Source organism: Drosophila santomea, chromosome 3R, assembly GCF_016746245.2.
Source record: "Drosophila santomea strain STO CAGO 1482 chromosome 3R, Prin_Dsan_1.1, whole genome shotgun sequence".
Classification (NCBI taxonomy): Eukaryota; Metazoa; Arthropoda; class Insecta; order Diptera; family Drosophilidae; genus Drosophila; species Drosophila santomea.
This window is the reverse complement of record NC_053019.2, coordinates 7,203,716-7,218,716: the sequence shown is the minus strand read 5'-3', so window position 1 is coordinate 7,218,716 and position 15,001 is coordinate 7,203,716. Positions and strand designations below refer to the sequence as shown.

Here is a 15,001-nt window from a genome sequence, read left to right as displayed (position 1 = left end):
TCTTGTAAGAAAAGCGAAAAATGGGGAAAAATAGAAAATAAAGCTGAATTTGCGGAAGATGGTGGCGGAGCGGGGTGGAGCGGCAGATTGGGTTTCTTCTATACGGTTTGCTCATGTTTGTGATTTTTATTATTTTGATTTTGCCTCGCCGTCTTCAAGCGGCGCTTATGTGTGTGTGCTACACATCCTATAATAGGTCCTGTGTGCCTGTTTTCCTTCAAAAAGACGTTCTTGCTGTAGGCGTAGACAAGAATAACATCGTTTGGCATTTTTTCCCATTTGCCGGTACTCGAAAGTTGGCAATATCCACATCTACCTGCCCAAAACTAAAGTGTGATATAGTAGTAATGTTGCAAGGCTACTAAACTTTTTAGGGCCGCAAAAGTTAAAGCTATTTTTTAGTTGTCCTTCTAGTGTCAGCTATGTTGAGACTTCATAGACTTATATTAATACATAGTTAAAAAGATACTAATACTAATAATAATAATATACTAATTTGAAATTGTTGTGATTTTTCTGTCAATTATTAAACGTAAGCATACTGAGCTGAATATAGGGTTTGAAATAGTTGCCTATTATAAAAATAACATGTAATTGATATAGCTGAGTGATTTGCTTTAGTTGTTGGGTATCGATATTAGAAGAAAGCAGTAAAGTCGTTTAAGTCATGTCTTTGTCCTTAAAGCGCTGGATATAATAACCCGCTAATCTTAATTGCTCTTTTTCAGCCCTCGTCACGATGCGGCGCCATCTTGCGTGCGGTGGCCGCAACTGTCGGCCGCGAAAGGACACGGACACGGACACGGACACGGTTACGGATGTGGATGTGGGCACGGACGCGAGCGTGAGCGCGGCACCGCGACCAATAGATTTGGCCAAGTCCGAGCGAACTGAAGACAACGAGAGTTGCAGCCCGCCAAAGGCAACAAACCCAGGACCACATGCAACAATCGCAGCTACTGCGACGTCGACTGCGGCTGAGACGCCGGCCGCGGCTGCGACTGCGGCAGAGGCGGCGACTGGTGGAAAAAGGAAAACAGACAGAGCGGAAGCGAGCTCCGGCGACTTATGGCCATGTTTGTTGTACGGGTAAGTAGCAGCAGGAGCTGTAGAAAGCAGCAGCGAAATGGCGCGCGCGAAAAGGAAACTCAAGAAGTAGAGCTCGGAAAAGCAGCAGTAACAAACACGCACACTGGCACACACATACACACATACACACACTCGGACATAAAAAAGCCAAGTAAAAGCTTATTTTTTCTTGCACATGAAGCAAAAAAACGCCAGCAAACTGAAAGAAATACATTGCAGGCGTCGAGCAAAAAACGAAATAATAACAAAAAGTTGTAAAAGAAAAGCGAAACCGTGTGATGTCCTGGTACACACACATAAATGGGAGCAGAGGAAAATGCCGCGACGACACATCGAAGAAAGGATAAAAACATTCAGCGCTGCCTGCTCCGCAGTCGGCGTCGCTGCCTCTGCCAGCGTCGCTGCTCGAGGTTGGCTTCGGATATATATCCTTCTGCTGCCACTGCCACTGCTCAACTCAGCGCCCTCCTGGCCCCGTTAACATTTCACGAGCGCCAATTTCTCTCCTTCATTTTGTTTATATTATTTCCCTTTTCCTTACTAGTTTTTCCCCAGCTCAGCTGAAGCCCGTTGTTTGTTTGTTACCGCTTGCTGTGCAATTTTTCTGAATGGTTTTCTACTTTTTCCCGGCTGCAATTTATTCCGCCCAAGTTAAGTTTCATCTGTTTGATCTGAGCAGATCAATGGGGAAATTAAAAGATCGAAAAGTGAGAGATCGAATCTTATTAAGAACTATTTTAGTTCTAGGAACTCGAAAGGAAAGGAATAAGAACCATTACGTACAGAAGCAAGTAATAAATTAAATTAGTTAATACATTTTTTGATACCATATTGACAAATGCAATATGATTGTCTTTTTCTTAGGCATAGCTATTTTTATGTACTATTTTAATAATATATAATATTTTGTTGCATATTTTGTATTTTATTTTCATATAAAATGCCACGATCTCTGAGTGGGATTTCCATTTTGGCATTTAATATTCTAGAGCCCTCACCTCCCCCATTTATATATACCATATACGAAGATTAATTTCTTGCAACGCTCGTCTAAGCCGATTTGCTTAAAAGAAGTACGAGGGAGCAGCATCAGGACCCTTTAAGAAACAGCAATATAAGCGTGCAGAAGTTGCATTTGCAGCGCAGCTTGCGTCGCAGTCGGCGTCGGAAAAACAGCGAGTCGGCGGATGGAGTCCCCAAACTAAATCCCGTCCAGTAGCATATGTTTTCATGTGCATGTGCATGTGCTGGCTGCTTGGCTTGTTTTCCTTTTTTGTTCAAGGATTTTCAGCTGCCCTTTGCTGGCATTCAACACACACACAAATACACATGTGTTTGACTGTGTGGTCTAAATGTCCTGATAAGCGAAAGGAACGTGCGTCCATTTTGCATCGCCGACAGCAGAAAAAAATGAAATTGTCCTTTAAGATGCATTAAAAGCTCGGAGATGGTTTCTTGAAGGTAATTGAAATGTATTCCTTCGAATTTGCGCAGCAATTTGTATCGCCATATATTTTAAAAAATTAAAAAAAAAAACAATTACAATCAGAATAATTGTAGAATGTAATCTTCTTATAGAACTTTAATGCCAAAACTCTGGAATGCTTTTAAAATAAAAATAACCAATCAGTTCTACTTTCCCTTTCCTCAAAATATTTAATTCCACTGGCTGCCATCTAGCCCTTAAACTTCGCAGGACCACCTGTTGATTTGCATTAATTTCCTTTCGGCCACTTGAAGCCATCATGTCAATCTCCATTATGCTCCAGCCGAAAAGCTTTGAAAGCCAGGCCATTATGGGATATCCTGTGCACAAACCAAGCCGGCAAAAAGTGTCCTGTGAGCCACCTGAAAGAGCGACGCAAAAGCTTGAGCGTTTTCCCCCAAAAAACCACTCGAACCCATGAGCTCTCTCTTTTTGGGGGCGCTCTTGCGTTCCCCAAAGAGAAGACGAGAGAGAGAGCCCTTTCTCTCGCTCTTCGAGTTGGGGGCGTGTTTGTTTTCCTGTTTTTTACTCGTCTGCCACTTGTGTGTGTCGGTTTTTTGCCATGCCTGGCTTTTAAGTGTTATTGGATGATTTTATGGAAATTGATTTGGAGCACGCCCACTTTCGGTGGTGAGAGTCGAGGGAAAACAAGTGCAGCAGCTGCTCCAATGGGGATGCTAACCAGTAATTTGGCATAATAACATTATTCATACACTGCTATAAAATTGCGTAGCAAACAGCTGTCGGATGTCTAAAGTTTGAGTTTTAAAACTAAAATTAGCTTCGTCGCTTTCCTTTGCTTTCATAGTAAGGAAGCATTTTTAATAAAATTTCTCCTAATATCTTAATTTATTTAATAAAAGAAAACATTTATTTAATGGTTACAAATATCTACTACGAAATAAACATAAAAATAAAGACTAGTTCTTTTGATCAAATTGATATAACTATCAAGCCCGTAAATGAAAAGAGGTTAGTCTTTGGTAGGTAAATGTTTCCAATATCATGGGTACTAACCTTTCACCATTTTTACAAATATTTTCATCCTGACTACGTTTGGTAACATTCAAATAAATGTAACTGGTTTTCGATAAATCAAAAAGTACAAATAAAAAGACAAAATACAAATTTTGCTAGCTAATTTTACCGATGTCTGGACATCCTAAACTCCCGAACCCACAAATTTCGAACACTTGCACTGGCCATAATATCGATGTAACAAATAGATGTACTTCGGGCGATTATTTTTAAATATTAACTTTTAATTTAAGGCATAGTTTGTTCTTTGAAAGCAATTATCATTTTTCAGGAAGGTATCTGATAAGGTTAATTTTGGAAAACTTATAGTACATCGGATATAGGTTACATGTATAGGTTACAAAGTACATGAAACGGGTTCTGTATAGTAAAAGTCTTTCAGGCCCTTATGATAAAAATCAAAACACGCATTGGTATTTTGTTTATTTCTACGTAAAAATATAAACTTATCAGTGTGCTTACTCGAAACGTGTGTTCCACAGGGCAATCTAGTCCCAGCGCGTAATCCTCGACCACAGCTCCAAGCGAAGAGGGCTCGCCAAAGACCTGCTCGATCTTGATGGGCGGACTGGGCAGCAGGGGCGTGGCACTGGATCCTCCGACGGCGGCGGCAGCAGCCGCTGCAGCGGCGGCGGCGGCGGCTGCAAAGGAGCTCTCAACTATTACTGGCGACCCCTGGCCGCCGGTGTGGCAGACGGGAATTGAAACTGGAACTGGACCGTTGCAGGACGTCGGCGGGGCCGGGCAGGGAGTGGGCGTGGCCGGGCCTTGGACATGGCCATCGTGGTAGGGGGTCACAACGAACGAGGGGTACGAGCGAAACTGGTGGTAGTCACTGTGGCCGTGCGAACTGTTGTGCGGATTCGAGTGAGGATGGTGCGCCAACTGAGGTCCCTTGTACCAGGTACCATGCATAATCATTTAAGCACCTTCGATTGGCGGTTGTGCAGGGTGTTTCCTTTTTTAATTAGTTCCACTTGAGGGCGCTCGGAAAATCTATTTAACGTTTCAATTAAGTAACGCGCTATTTGGTTTATTTTATTGTTTCATTTACTTTTTGGGGAATCGAGCTGGAGGCGACTAGTAGGGAAAGCCGTTTGGTTAGAACGTAATTACTTTAGTCTATCCTCAAGTCTGGAACTGAACCCATTAGCAAGCTGTGCTTTCCTAGGTAAGAAATATTTACTATATATATTACTATATTTTTTGAATTCATAACTTTTTTTTTAAATTACAAATTGTGGTATATTTACAAAACAAAAATAACAGTGAAGTTCTATTTCCATCGCCATAAATAGGAATATTATTTAATGCATCATGTTGAATAATTATCACCGAACCATATTAAAACAATTGACAATTTAGTGAGAAGCCTAAAATTGTAAAAGTGCTAAATTCTTCTTAGGAAATTATTTGAATCCGTATTTGAATTTAAATTGGTAATTGTTTAATTGTATTGCATTTAATATATGCGTATGACTGATATACTAGATTTTCAGCATTAGGGTTGTTGTTTACCACATGCAGCTAAAAACTTAATATAGCAAAATATCCTTTTTGCCCTATATTAAATGTTCCATTCGGCTAGCTTTCAAATTTTCCATCGACAAAAACAACGGAAACGGCATTAAAATTTAAAATTACTATCGCTGCTCCTAGGATTCTTAAAACGATTTCATTACTTTCTAACCATCTGACTTTACTCCTCTGAGTGGCTCGTGGAAATTCTCACAATTAGCCGGGATTCGTAGTAAGTAGATATTCCTCAAATTTCGTTCACTTGCATTCACTCAGCTGATCAGCGGATCAGAATAACTATTCAGGGAAGCACTGAAACACGTTTATTACGGCCTCGATCGTATTGACACTTGACCAATTTCAACCCTTCCGAGGGCCTGGTTTCTGGTTTGTTTTTTACCGACTCAGACGACGCGACGTGTGGTGATAACAATTTGCGAGTTCACTCGACTCGATTTTTAATTGTGATACCGCGAGCTGGGGGAGCAGCTGCACTTGCGGAATGGCGAAAATGCATTGCACTTTGCGACAGAATTCTTCGCGGATTGGGAGACGCGGGCAAAAAAGACTGCAGACGGCAGACTGCAGACTGCAGAGTGCACTTGGCTGGAACGCGCGCGAAAGTGGCCAACTGGTGGACAGTGGCCGAGTGGCCGGCCGTTTGGGCCAGGTTTAGTTTGGCTTAGCCTGGCTTGGACTTTGCCTCTGGCTTTGTCTTTGGCTCAGCAGAAGTGGCAGCAGCGAGCAGCGCAAAAAGTAGCTGCCAGCTCGCAAGAATTCCGAACTCGAATGCTGAGTGCGGCCACGAAAAAAACATTCAAATGCCTCGCACTCGCCGCCAAATCGCAGCATAGCTGCCCTCTCTGTCGCTCCGCTCGCCCGCTCTCTCTCGCACTCGTGGCTGCCAGTGCTGTGGGGCAGACGGCGACGCCTGCGCAACAGCTTTTTACTCCTTTTGCTCCAAAAGCAGCGGCAAAAAGTAGTTCGCTCGCTCTCTCTCTCTCTCTCGCGGACTCTCTCCCTCTCTTCGGGGCGACGTAAAAAATTGTTTGTGGTTTTTCCTGCAGCTCGCTTTTTGCCGCCTTTGCGTCTCTTGAGCAACTTTGATTTGATTTCGGACTTTTTGCCTGAGTGGCTTTTCTTTTCTCTTGACTTTGAGCATGAATGAGCATATTGCGAGTGGCATGTTGCACGTTGCACGCTGCTCGTTGCGCGGCGAACGGTTAATGCGGTGCCCCGTTTTTATAGCTCAATCTTTATGGTAAAACACGGGGGCGGCTAAGTGATGAGCAATGAAGGTCCAAGACCGCCGCCGAAGACTGGATCATTAATCAAAAGTGTTATCAGGAGAGTTGTTTCCATTTAATTTCTTAGTCCTGGAAAATTAGTTTATTGTATTACAAATTGTTTGGTTATTTTGGCTGCAATTTGTACGTTTATCTTCTCCCACTTTCCACAAAACTAACTTGAATATTTTAAATACTTAAGCCTGTGATTCTCAGTCACATTGTATTGAACAACATTAAATTTTTTTCTGATTTTTATATATATAATATTGTCCAGTTGAAGAGTATTAAATTGTAGAAGCCAAACATTTGTAGGTAGAAGCCATTTCTTCCATCTCAATAATTGTAACTATTTACACTATGTTTTTGTTAGGTTACGCAGGTGCCCTAATGTTTACCCTAATGTTCACCCCGTTTACAACTACTGTTTAAATTTGCTATTTTCACACCCAACATGAAGATAAGAGCATATATTAATTGCATTCGTTCCGATCCCAAATGCATAATTTTCCGCATAAGAAAACGCCAAAAAGACAAAAAATCACATCCGCAGACCATTAGCCCATTGACCAACTTCGATGGCGAACCACGCGTAGTAATGAGTTTTTAATACATGTAATATTCAAATTAAAAATTCGCAAAAACTACCAAAGTCAGTGGCAAAAACGAAACACGCTTTTTTGCGGCTAATAATCGCACATATTCATTTCAAGCGTTGGCGCGGCGGCACTGAAAAAATTCCACTCATACGCAGTGTTGGCCAAGCTCAAGAGCAAGTCAAGAGCAAGGAAAAAGCGGCGATGCGCTCTTAAAAAAAAGCAACTAATGCGGGCTAAAAAGAGAGAGTGCGAGCGTGAAAGAGAGGGTGTGAGTGTGAGAGTAGGTCGGCACGAGGGCGAAGACGATGGAATTTTTATTGGAGCACTTGGCTTATATCTTTTTTCACGGCTCGCCCCTTGACTGGCTTCTTTTTGCTTGTGCTTGCTTGCTGTTTTATATTTTTTGTTAATTTTAATTTTTCTTCATTTTGTTTTTCTCCTGACAAGGCATTTTTTATGGGCACGGACATGTGTCGCCAGCGGGTGGGAAAAAGGCAGCGCATTTCGGCAGTGACAACTGCAACTGCCATTCCTCGGGGAAAAAGGTCAAAATAAACGAAATTAAAATGCAAGTGCTGCGCGGGAAGGCCGTTTATTTAGTTAATCAATGCATTTGGCACGTCCACCTGGGGACTGCGAATCGAAAGCCCCGGTAGCATTATGCCAAGTATACGATTAAGCTGGCTTTTCCTCACTCGAATCACTGGGAAATTGCTGCGTTTAGCCATCGTTGTGTTTTCCGACCGACTGGGAACCTAATGTCCTGCAGTTTCCCTTTCGGCTTATCAGCTAATTTGATTATTTCACCTGCTAATACGGCTCGCCCGCCGCAATTACATATTTTTTATGGTCTTCCATTTGTCGGCTGCTATTTTATGCACTTTCCGTGCTGTTTTTCATTTATTTGAGTGCAGCAAATTTCCTTATCGCATTTCGACTGTCGCCGCTCTTGTTTACACTGTCATCAATGCCACTTTGTATTTGCAGACGACCAGCCATTTTGGCTGGTGAGATCCAGATAACTTTTAGCTGCGGAGTTGGAAAATTATTCAAAAAGACAAAAGCTTAATTTATTTTGTAAATTTTTGGACGCGAGCTTGGTATGTTTTGTGTCTTTTCGTCACTTTACTTAAAAAATGTTTTGGATTTTTTTATGAACGAAAAAGTAAGAAATATTTTATTATATATATTATACATTAAATGTATAAATGACAGAAAAATGTAATAAAATTAAAGCCGAAGTACACGAGTTTAAATCTAGCGATTGAAAAAATTTGTCAATTTAGTTCGTATAATTATTTTGAAATAGTTTTCAAGTAGCTTTTTTATATTCAAAAGAGAAAAACGAGTAAGTGTAGATTGTTTTTTGTCTGGTGTCTAATTTACTGATTTCAAAGTACTAACTTAACTCCTGAGCGAATTTTTAAGCGAAAACATGTGTAATGTGTAACAAAATCTAGGAAAGTGCGTATATACAATCCAAATGTTGAGTGTTCCTGAGTAAATAAATTAAACTTATATTTAACTTAAAGTAAATAGAACGGAATATGTTGAAAAAAAATAGATCGCGCTGAATAAATCTATTTAGGCAACAACGAAATGATAGTGCTTGAATAGTGCCAACAAATTGTCACATTACTCGTATAATGTATAAAACTTACATATATTTTACAAAATATATTTATATTGTCCTATATTCATAGTTTGCTTACATTTACATTTTTGGGTATTTATGCCCGGTGCTCGTAGAGTAACAGGTAGAAGGACTCCTTTCCGGCCTTAAAAAGTATATATATATTCTTGATCAGAATCCCTACCCGAGTTTATATGTCCGTCTATTTGTTCATGTAAACTTATAAGGCTTGGTTGCCGAGATTAGACATGCAGATTCTACGCTGTTCAAGTTTGTTTTAAAACGTTGCCTCACCCACAAACCGCCTAATACTGTCACGCCCACTATTGGCAAAATGGTCTTATGTTTTAAATTGCAACGATGTTTTGCCAATTTCTATCTATACGCCAAAACCATTTAAAGCACAGTAAGGGCCCGGGCCACACTATTATAAAATGCTTTAATTTGGTTTCTTTTACTATATTTCTTGCCAATTTTTATCGATATTTCAAAATAATGTTCGAAACTTTTCCTCGCACTCCCGACAACTGTGTAACTCATATTTACTAGTCGAACTTGACTATAGCGTTATTTATTTTTTATTCCAAAAAGCACCAATTTCCGTTCAAAATTCCAAGTTTCCTTAAGCTTTTGCCATGGTGAAGTTAAATATAATAGAAATTTCTTGTGCATATTTTTATTTTTGGGATTATTTTATTGGGTAACACAGTTGTACGATCTGAAAACTGAGCTGCAATACCGCACTGCCGCATTGCATTGCAAAACCCACATCCAGTTGCATGATGGCGCACATTTATCGCCGCAAACCGCAGCGGAACAGATAACTGATGTGGCTGCAGATGCAGCAGATGCTGCAGTGCGGCGCCACCGTCTCCAGAAGCCTCCGAGCGAAATGTCAAAATGCCAGCCAGAAAGCCAGAAAGGCAGAACTCGAGATGGGATAGTAGTGGCAGAACCATAATCAGAATCAGAAGCGGTAGCAGAAGCAGAAGCAGAAGCAGACGCACCACAAACAGGGCCCAGATAGCCGTCATGCTTGGTCATGGACGCCAAATGGTTGACAGACTCGACTCTCCCGACAGATGCAATGGCGCAGGGGCAGGGTCTGCATGTGGTTATGGCCAGGCTTTGGGCTTCTGGCCGGGTCTCAGATCTCAGGTCTCAGGGCTCAGGGCCTAGGGCTCCCGACCGACCAAGTTGCATCGGGGGTACGGAGAGGCTCCGCCTGTTTTTCAACTGCTTTTTGCCGATTGGCCAGAACGGGTTGGCAGAGTGTTGCAGAGCGAGACAACAGGGCGCATGAGCTATGTTCGCATGGAGAGCGAGTGAGTGGCCACCAACTGAATGGTGGCTCGAGTGAGATGGAGTCACTTGGCAGACGAGTGCAAGTGGGACAGAGCAGGCCTTAAGAGCAGGCTTAAACTTAAAGCCAGTCATCCTCTCTCTCTCTTTTGGCCACACACTCTTTGGGCCAATTCTGCTGCACGTGTTGGCGTGTTGGTCTGCGTGCAAAATAGCCGTGTTTTTAGCCCCTCATCCGACGCGTATTTTGTTAATTTAATTAAACAAAAACGTTTTGTTTGTGTTTTTTCTTCATTTGTTGCTGCGCAAATGCTTTTTGCCCTGTCGCCGAGCACAAAATGAAATTGGAATCGCGCTCGTGCACAACTTTGAATATGTTGAGCTCTCTCAAATGGCCGCTGCCAGCGATATTTCTGCTTTTGCTGTCGATTTTTGCCGTCTTTGGCGACAAATGCGCTTTTTGCGCTTCTTTTTTCCATCCGATTGCTGTACATGTTGTATCTGCCGTTTAATGACTTGCGCCGTTAAGTTTTAATTGAAATATCACACATTTGACCACTGGAAATTGCTATTGTAATTGTCAACTGGGTTTCACTGAGCTTTAGAAATTTATCGCGTTTTTGAGTAGAAACATGCGGGAACTTCAAGCACATAATGTATACATACTTTTTTCATTTAAATGTTGTCTTTTGTTTTAGAGCACTAGACGCACTGAAATTTAAATATAACTGTGGATAGAATTTGATACTACTTAAATAATATTCCACTTTAAGATATTGGTATATGCATTTTGAGTATATGTATTAAAACTATCTCTCGGAACTTAAAAGGGAACAAAGTCAAGCGCTGTCTTAAAAATCAGTTTTTTAGTATTTATGCCTTTCAGTCGATCTCAAAAATGTACAAATCGAAACGTACACATTTTTTTGTATTACAAATATATTAACGCACAAAATCTTTACCATCTAAACTAAACCTAAGCTGTTTAGACATTACTAGAACCTGTATGTTTAATCATAACAATAATCTAATAGTACTTAAGATATTGACGGACATGAGTAGAAGGCCTCGGCTAGTGGTCCTGGTTAAGCATATATGTTTTATCTGTCACATGCATCTCAGCGAACGTACCCGAATCTTTTAGTCATAAAGATAAATAATTGGTAAGTACTAGTTCCTTCCTTCACTGAATAACAGTAAAAATAGCTACATAAAAACATCTTACAAAAACTAGGTTAATTTCCAAAAAAAGACACCAGGTAAATTGTAAACGGAAGTTTTTCCAGCTTTAATTCAGAACTCGCATGTTTGTCGGCCAATAATGTAACTGAGAAAGTTTGAAAACTTCCGCACGTGACTTCCGCGACTATTGTCGATCGGCCTGATGATCCCAGTGGCAATTGAAGGGGCTCTTGTCCAACTCGGCTGTCAGCCTGAGGAGTTAACGATTGCAGCGGTAATTGGAGCCAAGTCAGCCAGCCCGTCGAGGCGTAGGTGATTAAAAGGCGATTATTTCAATTTTAGCCCGAGAAATAATGATGCCAGTAGACGGTTGGACGGAAGATGCTGCCCAGGTAGGATTTGTGCTCGAAGAAAAAGCAGCCACCTGTCAACGAATTCGACGTAGCTGTTATGTTAATGCGCCAAAACCGTTGACATTTATTGGCAGTTATTTATGGCGGACACTTCGCGCGGACTCTTGGCGGACACCATTTTGGGACCTGGCCATTTTGGTGGCCAGCACTGCCCGACTATGGAAAATTCTATAATTGTGCAGGTGACAACGCGAGTGGCACGCGCTGCTGACGCTGATTAGAGGCAGTTTCACCTGCAGCTGCACTCGCAGCTGTGGCAGATACTTCATCTCGAGTCACGCTCGATTGTGCGCTGGCATATGGCCATAAAGATATTATTAATTATGACAATATTGGAGTATAGGTGTAAGCATCGAGGCTCAGTCCTGAAAAGGAGAGGCGCGAAACTCCCTCGAGGATATTACATTGTGATGCGACAGATCTTAAAATACATATCGCGGTAAGCAGACAGGAAGTATGCAAATTGTGCATATTAACTTATAATAAACAATAAATCAAAGTTTCAGTTAGGAAAAGTTTCACTCAATCATAAAGTAATACCTAATATGTATATATATTTCCTACCTCTGGTGTTTCCACATCACTGTACTTAGATTGCAGCGAGATCTACGATGTTGAGTTGCTTGACTAATGAGTTTATTAGTGGTTATATGGTCTGATGTAGAGCAGTCGGCCAGGCTTATTCAAATGAAATCGACTTTCCTGTTCTGGATCGAGGCGATCTTCCTAGAAATATCGATATCAAGGCACGTGTCATCTCCTGACTATCTGATGAGATGCCCATGTATGTTGGGTGTTCGATTTGTCACAGCGACCAAAATGGGGCATTCAATGCTGGTCTAGTCGGCAATGGGCTTGTGAAAATATTTCACGGCATAGTCGGGGATCGGTGTGTATTCGATGGGGGATACCCATTGTATTTTCTCAAGGTACAAGCATTGCTTTTATTGCATATATATGCAGATCCTTATTAATATTTTTATAATATTGTAGCTCCGAATATAATGATATTATTCAATGGGTTCCTAAAATCAAGAATCAGAATACATAAGTTTTTGTTATTGCTTTTTATCTTACATTTACATTTAAAAATCTGATTGAAACTGTTATAAAGTGATTACATCTAAACACGTTTAAGGATTATGGTACATAAGGATAATATTATAACTCGTCCCTGGTGCGGTTGACCAATGTGTAACGGTGCTTGGATGGCTTGAGGTCCTTAAACTTTGACTCGTGGACAATAGGCGGGTCTTCAGCGGTATCGATTATGAACTCGGAATTTTCCTTAGCTTCGAGGGCCATGTGAAAATTGAAATGTAGTGCACCGCTGAACAGGTCATCAATGAACTTTTTGAGGGCACCTGGCTTGTGAATGTCCTTGAAGCGTGGAAATAGGTACATGTGCATGAAAGAATCGATTGCGATTACTGGCAAATCAGTCAGGGACTTGCCCAAATGGAATAGTGGGTGCTTAAAGAGTTTCCCTTCCGCAGTCACGAAATTAACCCTCGTCTCATTTTCCAGCTGGCTTTGAATTGCGTTCTTGAACTCCTGGATGGGACTTACATCGTCCTTGTTGTAAAACAGCAATACAAATGGTAATCCTTCCTCCGATAGCTCTTCTGCGTTTTCAAAGGTGACCTCTCGCACCAGGGGCACACACCTCTTGTCGATCCAAAAAGTTAGTTCTTTAAAGCTGGTCATGTTGCCCAAGTACTCACTGTACTGGTTTTTGTGATTCGGAATCGACGGATCGCCGCGGAAGATCAACGCATTCTTTCCAGGCGGTCGGAGCTCCTTAGTTAAGTCACCGAAGCCCACAAGGAACCTTTAATTTTTAAAATATTATAATCAGAAAATATAAATAACATATTTTCAGGAAGTATATAAATATATATTACACATATAAACAAAGTCTCCACAACTTCTTTTACAGATATCGAATCGGTTTCAGTTGTTCATTGGATATAATAAACTCACCTACATTCGTTGCGCAATAGGCTCGCTACCCTGCGATAATTATCATACTCAACATGGTCCTTGGAGATGAAATATCCAATAACTATACCAAAGCCAACATCCACATTTTTGAGTTCATCAATGCTATGGAACTCTTTGATTGGATCTGATAGCTCCCTCTCCACAAACTGGAAGAAGGCCTCCACAGATCTCTGGCCACGGTATTCCTGACTGCCAATCAACCCATTTCTGATTATCTTTATCGTTGGGTACTTAAGTATGTCAAGCTGATCTGCCAATATATCTTCAATGTCGCAGTTTACTTTTCCCAGAATCACACGGCCGTTTTCAGGGAACTTCTGTACAACCTTCGCCGCCGCCTTCTCAAAAATGGGTTGCAAAATCTGGCTAAAACGGCACCAATCCGTATAAAAACTGAGCAGAACCAGCTCATTAGTGTCGATTATTTGTTGCAAGTTTTCGTGGGTCACGACCACCACCGAAGAGTTTCCCGCGACGAGAGAAAGTAGGGTTTCTAGGATCGCCAGCAAATAGAGGATATCCAAACTGCCGACCACCTTCATCTTCACACTACTTACGATATTGCTGAAAATGTTTTACAACAGTCTAATTTCGCCACGCAAAGTTTTCAAGTAATATGCATACAAATCAGATTTTTCGCACCGAAATTGCCAACTTAAGTATTTGTACAATACAGAAACCGCTATTAACGAGTTCCTCGACTATCTGATACCTTTTTCTGAAACTTGCACCTCCAGAAGAATCTAGTATAATACACTTCGTTCCTCGTGTATGTAAAAATTTAAAACTAAGTATATGGTTTTATGGTGACCGTTAGATAAAATGTTTGTACTATGAATGGCAAATTGACACCGATTCATACTTTAAAAAAATGATAAAAAATCTACCCCTTTTAAATATATTTAATATATATGCATTTGTTATTAAACACAAGTTCCAACAACAAAAATATGAAAGGAATTCATAAATCAATTTCGTAGGCAGGAACTACTGAACTACTTTGCTTAGGATTAAATTGGATTATATGTATTATATTTTATATTTTATATTTTATATTTATTATATTATTATTATGTATTATATTTTATTTAGATAAGCTGTGAAATCAATTAAAAACTAATTCGATACGATAATTTTAAAGGTACAAAGCCGACTAATTGATTTGTAGCGCAAATGCAAGCGGTAAAGGTTTAAAAGTTTTTCAAGAGCATCGTTTTTGCATCCTAAATAATTAGAATTCAGTAAATCAAGTACATATTACATGTATAGTAGCACTTTTATAATGTTTGGGATGTTAAGTGTTGCAAGCCCTATTCTGATACCTCCATTCTGTGAGACTATTACCCTTCATTAAAATTGATATCAAATATATACTACAATTACAGGTGACCTTTTAGTGGTAGATGCACCTTTAAGTAAGTTTCGTTTGTTAAATAGTTGCATTAAATATA

General features: G+C 40.5%; 3 protein-coding genes and 1 long non-coding RNA gene across 12 annotated transcripts in view; 2 read left to right on the top strand and 2 right to left on the bottom strand.

Annotated features, from left to right (window-relative positions):
* LOC120451922 (zinc finger protein rotund) overlaps positions 1-5,897 on the bottom strand; it is a 37,328-nt gene extending 31,431 nt beyond the window's left edge. The window contains exons 1-2 of the mRNA XM_039635935.2: positions 5,304-5,897; positions 4,076-4,693 (exon numbers count right to left, since the gene is read on the bottom strand). Coding sequence (XP_039491869.1) covers positions 4,076-4,534 — 459 coding nt within the window. The 5' untranslated portion in view covers positions 4,535-4,693; positions 5,304-5,897. The remainder of the gene's footprint in view (positions 1-4,075; positions 4,694-5,303) is intronic.
* LOC120451927 lies at positions 542-4,147 on the top strand. Of its 8 annotated transcripts, none has more exons than XM_039635947.1 (3): positions 542-658; positions 729-1,089; positions 4,096-4,147. In XM_039635947.1, the coding sequence occupies exons 2-3, from the start codon at positions 740-742 to the stop codon at positions 4,103-4,105; spliced, it is 360 nt and encodes a 119-aa protein (XP_039491881.1). In that variant the 5' UTR covers positions 542-658; positions 729-739; the 3' UTR covers positions 4,106-4,147. The 8 variants fall into 8 exon arrangements, with proteins under 8 accessions (XP_039491881.1, XP_039491878.1, XP_039491882.1 ...); XM_039635944.1 differs by lacking the exon at positions 4,096-4,147 and adding an exon at positions 1,645-1,871 and having other exon boundaries at positions 542-590; XM_039635948.1 differs by lacking the exon at positions 4,096-4,147 and adding an exon at positions 1,650-1,871.
* Positions 5,898-10,844: 4,947 nt separating the features above from the next.
* Positions 10,845-12,670, top strand: LOC120451928. 2 transcript variants are annotated; one of them, XR_005616420.1, is made up of 5 exons: positions 10,845-11,114; positions 11,186-11,407; positions 11,476-11,985; positions 12,140-12,475; positions 12,540-12,670. It is a non-coding gene; the product is annotated as an uncharacterized LOC120451928 (long non-coding RNA). The 2 variants fall into 2 exon arrangements; XR_005616419.1 differs by having other exon boundaries at positions 11,186-11,985.
* On the bottom strand, positions 12,595-14,118 carry LOC120451924 (endoplasmic reticulum resident protein 44). The gene is made up of 2 exons (XM_039635939.2): positions 13,530-14,118; positions 12,595-13,377 (listed from the first exon to the last, which is right to left on the bottom strand). Exons 1-2 carry the CDS (start codon positions 14,090-14,092, stop codon positions 12,708-12,710), a joined length of 1,233 nt encoding a protein of 410 aa, XP_039491873.1. The 5' UTR covers positions 14,093-14,118; the 3' UTR covers positions 12,595-12,707.
* Between the last annotated feature and the right edge of the window lie 883 nt (positions 14,119-15,001).

What these genes read in the sequence shown, in the direction of transcription:
- LOC120451927 (XM_039635944.1), top strand. Translation starts at nt 740, where the DNA reads ATGCGGCGCCATCTTGCGTGCGGTGGCCGCAACTGTCGGCCGCGAAAG. An exon ending in TGGCCATGTTTGTTGTACGG is followed by an intron (nt 1,090 to 1,644) that starts GTAAGTAGCAGC and finishes GTTTTTCCCCAG; the next exon opens with CTCAGCTGAAGCCCGTTGTT.
- LOC120451924 (XM_039635939.2), bottom strand. Translation starts at nt 14,092, where the DNA reads ATGAAGGTGGTCGGCAGTTTGGATATCCTCTATTTGCTGGCGATCCTA. An exon ending in CTATTGCGCAACGAATGTAG is followed by an intron (nt 13,378 to 13,529) that starts GTGAGTTTATTA and finishes TAAAAATTAAAG; the next exon opens with GTTCCTTGTGGGCTTCGGTG.